We start from the raw sequence: 12,848 nt of genomic DNA, 5'->3' as shown, positions 1-12,848 counted from the left end.
ACTGGAGAACTTCTCTAGTGAGGCACTATTGGTGGTACTGAGGAATAATAAAGGTTTGACCACGTTACTGGGGCTATAGACCACCCAACAGTCCACAGGATTAGAGGAACAAATTTGTAGGGACATCACAGGCTGCTGTAAGAAACACAAGGTTGTTATATTAAGGTAATTTTAACTTTTCACATATTGGTTAGGACTCCTATACTGTAACAGAAGGGATAGAATTCATCAGATGGGTTCAGGAAAGTTTCTTTAATCGGTACATAGAAGTCCCAACGACAGAATGTGCAATATTGGATCTGCTATTATAGAATTAGATAGGGCAGGTGACCAAAGTTTGTGTGTGTAGGAGAACACTTTGCATCAAGTGATCATAATGCCATTAGTTTAAAGTAAATATGGAAAAAGATTGGTCTGGTCTGTGAGCTGCAATTGTAAGTTGGAGAAAGGCCAATTCTGATGGTACAGGTGTCCCCCGCTTTTCGAACGTTCACTTTACGAAACCTCACTGTTACGAAAGACCTACATTAGTACCCTGTTTTCGCTTTCAGAAGGTGTTTTCACTGTTACGAAGAAAGGCAGCGCACGATAAAAAATCAGCGCGCGATAAAAGGCAGCGCACACCCCGAGCAGCCGCTCTCCCCCGGATTCTCGCCAGCATTGCTTAAACACATTGCATTGAGCAGCCGTTAGCAAGATAAGTTCTAAGGTGTCGGAAAAGCCTGAAAGAGCTCGTAAGGGTGTTAGCATAAAACTAGACATAATTAAGCGTTTCGATCGTGGTGAACAAAGCAGGGACAAAGTGAGTTTAGCTTGTGGAAGCTGACGAAGATAATGTTGAAGAGGTTTTGGCATCCCATGACCAAGAACTGATAGATGAAGAGCTGATGCAATTGGAAGAGGAAAGGATAACAATCGAAATCGAGGTTCAGCAGTCAAGCAAGCCTTCCACATCAGCCACAGCAGACGACGAACCTCGACCTTCAACATCGAGGTAGGCAGTCATAGGAGAAGATGAGCTGCCTGCCCTGATTGACAATGAGATGACACCCCCGTGTCCCACCACCCCAACCCCCGGGCCCCGGACAGATACTATACCGATTCGCGGAGAATGCAGCGGTAGCCAGGAGGCACACACCACATCTTTAAGAAAAAAGCCAAAATAAGCATGCTAATTAATTAGATGCCACCTAGCACGTAATTGTCGGCCCAGATCAGTGCCGATGCAATCGGCAATCGCCTCTGATCTGCGCCATTTACGTGCCGAGCAGCACCTAATTAATTAGCATGTTTATTTCAGCTTTTTTCTTAAAGATGTGCTGTGTGCCTCCCGGTTACCCCTGCGTGCTTCGCAGCAATGTATCAGTCGGCGGCCTGGAGGGTGGGGGCCACTGCACCACCCAGCCTGCGACGACTCAGTCGAACACACCATCATCAGTGTGCTCGATGTCTTCCTAATTCCCGTAAGTGATACTACACTGTACATACATTATTTCTACTTTATATAGTCTGTGTATTGTTATTTGGTAGATTTGGCTTGGCAGCTTCATAGTTTAAAGGTTATTGGAGAGCGCGTTTATGCCAACAGCGCTTGCGTGAGATTTTCTGCCGAGAACGCTTGTGTGAGATTTCCGCTACGGAGATCTGCACAGGCAATCGTTCTAGAGAAGTATTTCTACTTTATATAGGCTGTGTATTTATCATATCATTCCTGCATTTACTATATGTTACTGTTATTTTAATTTTAGGTTTTATGTGTTATTTGGCATGACTTGGTAGGTTATTTTTGGGTCTGCGAACGCTCACAAAATTTTCCCATATAAATAAATGGTAATTGCTTCTTCACTTTACGACATTTTGGCTTACGAACCGTTTCACAGGAACGTTCTACCTTCGGATGGCGGGGGAAACCTGTATCCGAAAGGATCTGGGAAGTGTAGCTTGGGACAGGCTATTTTCTGGCAAAGGTGCACTTGGTAAGTGGGAGGCCTTCAAAGGAGAAATTTTGCAAGTACAAGGCTTTATGTGCCTGTCAGAATAAAAGGTAAAGATAACAGGTGTGGGGAACCTTGGTTTTTCTAGAAATATTGAGGCCCTGCTTAAGAAAAGGGGGTATCGACAGGTAGGAGCAAATGAGGTGCTTATGGAATACAAGAAATACAAGAAAACGCTTAGGAAATCAGGAAGTCTAAAAGGCGGCATGATGTTGCCCTGGCAGACAAGGCGAAGAAGAATCCAAGGCGTTCCAGAAACATGTTAGGAGCTAAAGGACTGCAAGGGACAAAACTGGTCCTCCGTAAGATCAGAATGTGTGGAGCCAAAAGAGATGGGGGGAAACCTTAAATGAATTTTTACCAAGTGTGTTTACTTGGGAGATGGACACAGTCTATAGAAGTGAGGCAAAGCAGAGTGAGGTCATGGACCTGCACAGATTACAGAGGAGCAGCTGTTTGGTGTTTTGAGGCAAATTAGGGTGGATAAATCCCCAGGGCCTGGCAAGATGTTCCCTTTGACCCTGTGGGAGGCAACTGCAAAAACCGCAGAGGCCCTAGCAAAGATACTTAAATCATCCTTAGCCACGGGTGAAGTACCAAAGGATTGGAGGATAGCTAATGTTGTTCCACTGTTTACATAGAACATAGAATAGTACAGCACATTACAGGCCCTTCGGCCCACATTGTTGTGCCGACCCTCAAACCCTGCCTCCCATATATCCCCCCACCTTAAATTCCTCCATACACCTGTTTAGTAGTCTCTTAAATTTAACTAGTGTGTCTGCCTCCACCACTGACTCAGGCAGTATATTCCACGCACCAACCACTCTCTGAGTAAAAAACCTTCCTCTAATATCCCCCTTGAACTTCCCACTCTTACCTTAAAGCCATGTCCTCTTGTATTGAGCAGTGGTGCCCTGGGGAAGAGGCGCTGGTTATCCACTCTATCTACTCCTCTTAATACCTTGTATACCTCTATCATGTCTCCTCTCATCCACCTTCTCTCCAAAGAGTAAAGCCCTAGCTCCCTTAATCTCTACTCATAATCCATACTCTCTAAACCAGGCAGCATTCTGGTAAATCTCCTCTGCAAAAAAATTCTCTAAAAATAAGCAGGAAGTTATGGGTGGTGAGCCTTACATCAGCAGTGGGAAAGTTATTGGAAAGTACTCTAAGGGACTGAATATATGAGTATTTGGATAGACATGGACTGATCAGAGATTGTCAGCATGGTTTCGTATATGGTAGATCATGTCTAACCAATCTTAAAGAGTTTTTTTTTGAAGAAGTTACCAGGAAAGTTGAAGTCATCAAATGGATGTGTCTACATGGACTTTAGCAAGGTACATGACAAGGTCCCACATTGGAGGTTGGTCAAGGAGTTTCAGTCCTCAACATTCAAGACGAGGTAGTAAATTGGATTAGACATTGTATTTGTGGGAGAAGCCAGAGAGTAGTAGTAGATGTTTGCCTCTCTGACTGGAGGCCTGTGACTAGTAGTGTGCCTCAGAGATTGGTGCTGGGTCTGTCTTGTTTGGCATTTATATCAGTGATCTGGATGATAATGCGGTTAACTGGATCAGCAAGTGTGCAGTTGACACCAAGATTGGAGGTGTAGTTACAACAAGGAAAGCTATCAGAGATCTGGACCAGCTGGAAAAATTGGCTGAAAAATGGCTGATGGAATTTAATGCAGACAAGTGCAGGGTGTTGCATTTGGCAGGACTCATCATGGTAGGACTTAACGAGGAGTTCTGTAGAACAAAGAGATCTGGGAATAAGGTCCATAGTTCATTGGAAGTAGTGTCACAGGTGGATAGAGTCATAAAGAAAGCTCTTCCCACACTGGCCTTCATAAATCAGAGTATTGAGTACAGAAGTTGGGATGTAACGTTGAAGTTGTACAAGACACTGGTGAGGCCCAATTTGAAGTATTTTTGTGCAGTTTTGGTCACCTATATATAGGGAAGACATAAATAAGATTGCAAGAGTACAGAGAAAATTTATAAGGATGCTGCTGGGTCTGGAGGCCTTAAGTTATAACGAAAGGTTGAATAGGTTGGGAATTTATTCCTTGGAACATAGAAGATTGAGGGAAGATTTGATAGAGGTATACAAAATCATGAGGCATATAGATAGGGTAAATGCAAGCTGGCTTTTTCCACTGAGATTGGGTGAGATTAGAACTAAAAGGTCATGAGTAAAGGGTGAAAGGTGAAAAGTTTAAGGGGAACCTGAGGAGAATCTTCACTCAGAGGGCTGTGAGAGTGTGGAATGAGCTGCCAGCACAAGTGGTGCATGCCAGCTTGATTTCAACATTTAAGAGAAATTTGGATAGGTACATGGATTGGAGGGCTATGGGAGGAGACTGTTCAAATTGCTTCACCACCAACTAGATAGGCTGAAAGGCCTGTTTCTGTGCTGCAGTTTTCCATGACTGACAAAAGACCTGTGAGCCATACTGGTTTCCTTGCTAATTCTAAAATTATTCAATGCAACATTACGTAATTTTCAATTACAAGCTGTACTGCATCCATTGCTTTGGAGAACACAAAAATACTTGTGACCATTATTAACAGCTTGTGCATATTGTGCCAAAAATTAAAATGAGGCATTATTTGTTGCTTCCTTCTGACGTTCCTGAGCAAGAATGTTGCAACACTTTATCTCCTTCTCAGAAATAAAACAGCACGTTAATGGGATCTGAACAAACAAGATTACAAGCCAAAATAAAACTGTGGGTGATGTTCTCAGTTGAGTACAGTTCAAACATACTGTCTCATACAATGACACAATACAGTTTCATAGTTTCACCACTGAAATCATAGTGACAATGACCCTGATATGCAGGATTGAAAGGCTGAGGAATTAAATTCAAAATATATCTGTTATCAATGTACATTAATGTCACCGTACACTACCCTGAGATTCATTTCCTCGTAGGCATTTTCAGAAAAATAACAAAACACAACAGAATTTATGAAAAACAACACATTAAACAAAGACTGACAAACAATCAATGTGCAAAAGAAGGCAAATTGTGCAAAAAAAAACAGAGTAATGAGTTGTAGCGTCCTTGAAAGTGAATCTGTAGGTTGTGGAATCAGTTCAGAGTTGAGGCGTGTCACCAGGTTGAAGACTGGGTTAAGTGATAAATTCAGGTTACAAAGCTGGAGTTCCAGCCTGGGGAATATTCCTGGCAAGACAGGTGCCCTAATAAAGAGCTTCAGTTTAAGGAGGAGGTTTACATCAGTCGATACTAAGTGAGTAATTAGGGACCAATCGCTAGCGAATGTGTGAGAGTGTGCTTGAGTGAACCGTTCCAGGCAGGTGCAATGCTTCAGTGTTATTGGAACCGTGAAGGTCATCAATGTTGTGTAACTGTAGAATGGTTTACTAAACACTTTGCATTGGGTTAAGAGTTCAACCTGTTCAAAGTGCAAATCTGGCAATTCAGAGATATGGCAATACTCAAGAGAATGACTCCAGACTGCAGGACAAGTGTCTGGGTTAATGCCATCCCAGAACCATGCACCATACTCACAGTTATCTTCAACATCCTTTTTACTGTCTTCTTCTGCAGGGAAAACTTGATTGACAGGAGCTACAAAAGTCTGGGGGGAAAAGAAAATCTGTGTTAATTCATTGCAGCAAAGCTTTAAGAAATGATAATAATATATGTCATTAACAATAAGAAACCAATAGTTCCAAGCAACTGGAAACCTCATCACCAGGTGTTCCTTCCAGTGGAGTGATTTCTATGCAGATTTATATCTTTCCAATCTGTATATTTCTATTAGAATGTACAAACTTGAAGTTAGAACATGACAATGCCTGTGCAGGGTGGCGGGACGGAGATACGTCTCTACCAAAGGAGGTGTAAGGTGCTCCTTCCCTCCACTAGCCCACAGGTCACCCTTGGGCAAGGTGTAGCACCTGCTTAGTCCCCCTGAACAGGGTCACGTGAAGCCATGGGAGCAGGTGGTGGATGGTCGTACGAGAAGCTGGTGTGCATCACAAATCCTGGTTATGCGACCACTGATGCCAGGCAGACAATCTCTGAAGAGTATTGTTAATGACTGGGGTCACCTGTCTTGTAAAGACACTGCCCAGAAGGCGGCAATGGCAAACCACTTCTGTAGAAAAATTTGACAAGAACAATCATGGTCACAGTCAACCGTAATCACCTGCGTCATATGACACAGCACATAACAAACGAGCGGACTTTGTGCAGGATGCACTCCGGCCACAAATCCAGAGGCTTCCTGAGGGCCAATGGACATTCTAAGCTCCCTGTAGGAAGATTTCTTCCTCAGGAACATCCCATTGGACACCATCATGAATTTTCAACCACTACTTTCCCCACACCTTAAGCGTTACAACCCTGAGGTGCCAGTGTCGGGGAAACTGCAGCTTCTATAACAGCAGAAGATCTGAAACAGGCCTTCAGCCTAACAGAAAGTGTGCTTTGGTAACTTAAATCAGTAATCCCACATTTAATTGTGCAACTATAAAAATGTAAGGTACAACCCACATCAAAAGGAGACATCACATTAATGAAGCTGAACTGACTGAAATTCCCACAGTACAAGAAAAAAGGTGAATTATGCATGTAAATAAAATGGTCACAATCCAGTGGAAACGTGCTGTTTTTTTTTCCAACATGCCCTCCCCTCTCCATTCTCCTTCTGACAGAAGGTCAATACCAGCAGATCAACAAAGTCCTGACGTTCCCAGTCTTAACCTGCCCTGCTCCCGAATGCCTCCGGCTAATGCGCAGTTGCAACTTGGCATCAGTTTATTACCGGCTGCTCTCTTGTCAAGGGGTAACTATTTCAATTTAATGTATGGGCAACGCATGGCTGTGAATTTCAGGGAGTCCACTGGGGTAGTCAAAGGCCTATCAATAGCTATGTCTTCTTTGGCCTCCAATAAATGCAGATCTGAGTGAGAATCCAAGTCCACTGGAGACTGGAGACCAAGGAAGGCGGAAAATCTTGGGGTAAAAGGACTGTGTACGTGTGGGAGGAAGGAATGGGACTGCCACATATTCCTATAACTTTCGCAGTGAGAAACATTGAGATTATAACCAGGTGTGTGAAGACATGAAAGGGAGATATTTTTTACATGACCCATCACATATTTCATCAACACTGATACTAACGAGTACACACAGCTTACATTCACTCAACGGCAGATTGTGCAGACAGAGGTCAGGAAATGTACGAGCAGTGCCCTGTCAGTCCAGAGTGCCATCATGCCAGCTCCATCGTGCCAATGGCTGAGCTCTAAATGCACTGAGCTTCAAAACCGGATATCAAACCGTCTTGCAATCAGGAAACCACATGCAGCAGGTATCAAGAGCTGATGCAGATAGTGGATTTTGCAGGTGCAGTTCAGTTTACAATGCCCTTCCTTTATTGATACATATGATAACAAGGTTTCTCCGAGATGAGCTCAAAGCCTTTTATGCTCACTTTGATCGACGGAACATGGAGGCAAATTCACAAACTCCCAAAGCCCCCAAAGACCCTCTGAGGCCAACATGAGAGCATCCTTCAGGAGGGTGAATCCACAGAAAGCATCTGGCCCAGACACCAACCTGGTTGAGTACTGAAGACCTGTGTTTACTGACGTCTTTAACCTCTTGCCTCGGCAGTCTGAGGCTGCAGTCATACCAGTACCCAAGAAGGGCACAGTGACCTGCCTCAATGACCATTGTCTAATAGCACTTACATCCACAGTGATTGTGAAGACAGGTCGGTGATGAAACATACCAACTCCAGCCTGAGAAGCAACTTGGATCTGCTCCAATTTGCCTACCAGAGCAACAGGTCCACAGTAGATGCCCTCTCATTGGCTCTTCACTAAACCCTAGAACATCCGGACAGCAAAGATGCATAAATCAGGAAGCTCTTTTTCAACTACAGCTCCGCATTCAATAGCATTATCCTTTCAAAACTAATCAATAAATTCCAAGACCTTGGCCTCAATACCTGCTTATGCAATTGGACCCTCGATTTCTTCACTTGTAGACCCCAGCCAGTTCAGATTGGCAACAACATCTCCTCTACAATCTCCATCAGCACGTGTGGACCAGAAGGCTGTGTGCTTAGCCCCCTGCTCTATCGCTTTACACTTATGACTGTGTGGCTGAGCACATCTCCAATGCCATATTCAAGTTTGTTGGCAACACCACTGTCGTAGATCAACAGCAGATGCCATTTCATTGGCTCTTTACTCAGCCCTGGAACATCTGGACAGTAAAGATGCATACATCAGGATGTTCTTCATTCACTACAGCTCTGCATTCAATACCATCATCCCCTCAAAACTAATCAATAAGCTCCAAGACCTCGGCCTCAATACCTCCTTGTGCAACTGGATTCTCACTTGTAGATCCCAATCAGTCCTGGGAACAACATCTCCTCCACAATCACCATCAGTACAGGTGCACCACAAGGCTCAGTGCTGATTGCTCTACTCACTTTATGTGTGTGACCGTGAGGCTAAGTACCACTTCAATGCCAACTTAAGTTTGCTGTTGGCCGAATCAAAGGTGGTGATGAATTGGCACATAGGAGGGAGATTGAAATTCTGGTTGAATGGTGTCAGAACCTCTCACTCATTGTCAGCAAAATCAAAGAGCTGATTATTGACTACAACAAGAGGATACCAGAGGCCCATGAGTTAGACATCAGTGGTGGAGAGGATCAGTAACTTTAAATTCCTCAGATTTGTCCTTGGACATTCAGGTGCCACTGCAGTGCCTCTACTGTTTTTTAAGAAGTTTGCACAGATTAGTAATGCCATCGAAAACTTTGACAAACTTTGACAGATGCACAGCAGAGAGTATCCTGACTGTTTTCATCATGGCCTGGTATGGAAATACCAATACCCGTGAACAGAAAAGCCGACAAAATGAAGTGGATACAGCCTGGTCCATCACTTGAAAAGCCCTCCTCACCATTGAGCACATCTGAAAAGACCACTGCCACAAGAAAGTAATCTCCATCAAGTACCCCCATGATCCAGGCCAGGCTCATTTCTCGCTGCTGCCATTGGGAAGGAGCTCCAGGTCCCATACCACCAGCTTCAGGGACATTTGTTACCCTACAACCACCAGGCTCAAGTTTAAGTTCATGTTTATTGTCACTTACACAGCCAAACCAAACCACCTTACTCCGGACCAAGGTGCACAACACACTACATATGACTCACACACAACACAATGTAATGTTACCACAAATAAATTAACAAGTAATAAAACATATTCCAGAATTTAGCACAAGGTGCATTTACAACACCAGTTAAAAAGTACATAGTACGATGCACTGGCGCTTCATACGTGATGAGACCTGAGTGGCGGCAGGGATTTCAGTCATCTCGCAGGCTGGGGAAAGAGATTACTGTTTCCAATCCGAACAGTCCTTGTCCTTACACTACCGTACCTCATGCCTGATGGTAGGGGGTCAAAGAGATTGTTGTACAGATGGCAGGGACCCCTGACAATGCTAAGGGCCTCGCGCATGCAGCACTCTTGATAAGTATCTCGGATGGCTGAAGAGAAGACTCTCATGATGCTCTCAGCAGCCTTCTCAATCCTTTGTGAGATCCTGCGGTCAGATGCCCTGCAGTTCCCCTACCAGACAGCAATGGACCTCAACAGTACACCCTCAATGGTGCTCCTGTAAAAGTTGGTTAGAATGAGGGCGGGGTAAGCCTTACTGACCTCAATCTCCTCAAGAAGTGGAGGAACTGTTGTGTTCTCTTGACTACTGCAGTGTTGAAGGACCAGGAGAGATCATCCATCACGCACACTCCCAAAAACTTGGTGCTAACTCTCTCCACAGAAGAGCGGTCAGCCTGCATCTTCCTGAAGCCCACCATAATTTTTTAGTCTTGTCCACGTTGAGACTCAAGTTGGGCTCACACCATTCCACCAGCTGCTCCGCCTCCTCTCTGTACACCATCTCGTCATCGTTGTTGATGAGGCCAAATACTGTTGTGTCATCAGTGAATTTGATGATTTGGTTTGAACTGGATCTAGCAGTTAGATATGAAGCTATCACATTAGACGAGAGAATTACACCTTTGGTCTCAGCTTCACTGAGATACAGCCTCAGCAGGAGAGTTTGAAAAAGCCCAAATTTCTTATGAATCTCTTGACTTCAATAAGTTTTGAAATCTATTCAATCTAATTCAATTCAAGTTTAATTGCCATTCAACCATACATGAATACTCATGAATACAGCCAAACGAGATAGCATTACTCTGGAGTCAAGGTGCCAAACACAGCACCAACAGCCACACACAACACAAAGCACGTACAAGGTAGAAAGAAACAGTAGCACAAATCAAGCCATCCAACGCCGCTGAAATCTCCAGATGGCCGCAACAGAGCTTGTCTTCGGCGGGGGGAGGGGGAGAGAAGCACCAACTCCAGCCCAAATGCTGCAATGCTGTCCCCGGTGGAGCATGCCAGCTCCAATGTCTCCTTCACAGCAGCTGTAAACAGGCAACACCACGGCTTGAGGCCTCGTCGTCACCTCGACATAGTCCCGGCTCCTCCGCCGTCCACCCCGCTCTCCGTCAATAAATCAGTAAATCAAACTTGCAGCACTTCATATTAATGATGTCCAAAAGGGTCTCAAGGTCACTCGCCATTAGACTTCAGACCTCCTTCAACTCAGGCTGCTTCACTTTCTCACCCAGTGAGCAACTCACTGATGGGGTAGACCTGCGCTCCTTTAATATTCAGCAGGACCCAGCGATCATTAAAAAAGCATTTAAATACGAGAGAAGCACCTTTTGTTGACCCCACAAGATGATGCTGGGGCCCAATGCATCACCAGCTTACAAAGTGCTTTTGAGTCATAGCATCAGAGTAACAGCACAGATTCAGGTACTTCAGACCAACATATCCACGCCAACCAGGTTCTCAGCTGAGCATCCACTTGCCTACATCCTCTAAACCATGTCCTTTCATATTATTATTGCTCCTGCCTGCCTCGAGTACTTCCTCTGGCTGCTCATTCCATATGTGCATCACATTCTGTGTGAAATAGTTGCCCCTCAGGTCTCCTTCAAAGGTTTTGTACGGCAAGAAAGCCATCAGGTTTTAGATAGATTCTACAGTGGAGAGTATAGGACCACAGGGCAAAGTCTCAGTATAGAAGGTCGCCCCTCTAGAATAGAGGTGAGGAGGAATTTCTTTAGCCTGAGAATGGTGAATTCGTGGAATTCATTGCACAGGCGGCTGTATATTTAAAGCAGAGGTTGATAGGTTCCTGATTATTAAGGGCGTCAAAGATTAGAGGGAAAAGGCAGGAGAATGGGGTTAAGAGGGATAATAAATTAACCATGATGGAATAGCACAGCAAACTCGATGGGCTGAATGGCGCTATTCTGTTCCCACTGCACATCTTATAGCCCAAGTGGGGCCAGGTATAGCCATGTCAGAGCAGTATTTCACTGTACTAAAGTTAGTAAATGCTGTTTATTTCAGCAAATGTTTTGTTCAAAGCTGTAACTCTGGATCAGGTGGGCATGCGGTGTGTGGTGTGTACCTGGGACAGGGTTCACTGGACCATGGTACCTGCAGCGAGGGTCAGTCAGGCGTGGAAGAAGTTGCGTATCCTCAGCTCAGACAGCCTGGGCACAGGTTGGTTTGAGCTTTACATCAAACAGATTATTACTCTGCATGACCACAATTGCCAGAAGCTCCAAGGCATCCTCTAATGACTGAAGCTGCCTCAGATCATTACTCCGCATGACCACAATCGCCAGAAGCTCCAAGGCATCCTCTAATGACTGAAGCGGCCTCAATCAAATAATCTTCAGGCAACAAATTAAAAATAGAAAACTCCAGTTGGAGTTCGGTCACAAGTGGTGTTCCACTGGGATCTCTGTGTTTGTCATGTATACAAGAGACCTTGGTGAAAATGTGAATGGGTGGGTCAGTGGGCGCGCTGATGACAAGGATTGGTGGCATTGTGGAGAGTGCAGATGGTTGTCAAAGGAGGCATCAGGATATAAATCAGTTGCAGATATGAGCAGAGGGGTGGTGGGTGGAGTTGAATCCAGTCAAGTGTGAAGTGTTGCACTTTGGGAGAGCAAACATAAAGAGAAAGAACACAGCTTATGGCAGGATTCTTCACAGTGTTGATTTACAGAGAGAACTAATAACTCCCTGAGGGTGTCCATACAAGTCAGCAGGGTAGTAAAAAAGACCTATGGCATGCTTGTTAGTTGAGTTCAAGAGCCGGGAGGTTATGTTGCATCCTTATAAAGCTCTGGTTAGGCCATATCAGGAAAATTGCATTCTTCTCTGGTTGCTCTGTTATAGGTCAGATGCAGAGGCAACGGGGAGGGTGCAGAAGGGGTTTACCAAGATGCCGTCTGGATTAGAGGGCATGTGATACAAGGAGTGTTGGACAAACTTGGGTTGCTCCCTCTGAAGCAGTGAAGGGCAAGGAGAAACCTGATAAAGGCTATTAACAAAAAGCACAGATAGACGAGATAACTGGTAACTTCATCCCCCAGGGTCAAAATGTCTAACATTATAGGGGCAGGTTCCAAGGAGCTGCGTGAAGCAAGTTGTTTCAAACATAGACATTTAAAAGCATCTTAGATAGGCACATGAATGTGTAGCGAATGGAGGGATATGGGCCAGAAAGGATTAGGTGTTATTAGCTTAATTAGCTTGGCACAACATTGCGGGTTGAAGTGTCTGTTCCTGTGCTGTACCATTCAATGTTCCAAGATGCTAGAAACACTCAGCAGATCAGGCAGCATCTGTGAAAAGAGAATTATCTTATTGCTTCAGGTCTGAAAACCTTCATCAGAAGCACG

At 44.6% G+C, this 12,848-nt stretch overlaps 1 protein-coding gene across 4 annotated transcripts in view; it reads right to left on the bottom strand.

Annotated features, from left to right (window-relative positions):
• LOC134350815 (unconventional myosin-VI) overlaps window positions 1-12,848 on the bottom strand; it is a 281,728-nt gene that overhangs the window by 150,921 nt on the left and 117,959 nt on the right. For all 4 annotated transcript variants that reach the window (XM_063056533.1, XM_063056536.1, XM_063056534.1 and 1 more), the window contains one exon: window positions 5,539-5,608. In XM_063056533.1, coding sequence (XP_062912603.1) covers window positions 5,539-5,608 — 70 coding nt within the window. The remainder of the gene's footprint in view (window positions 1-5,538; window positions 5,609-12,848) is intronic.

Source organism: Mobula hypostoma, chromosome 8 (genome assembly GCF_963921235.1).
Source record: "Mobula hypostoma chromosome 8, sMobHyp1.1, whole genome shotgun sequence".
NCBI lineage: Eukaryota > Metazoa > Chordata > Chondrichthyes > Myliobatiformes > Myliobatidae > Mobula > Mobula hypostoma.
Note: the sequence above shows the minus strand (reverse complement) of the source record. Positions and strands in the feature narration are given on the sequence as shown.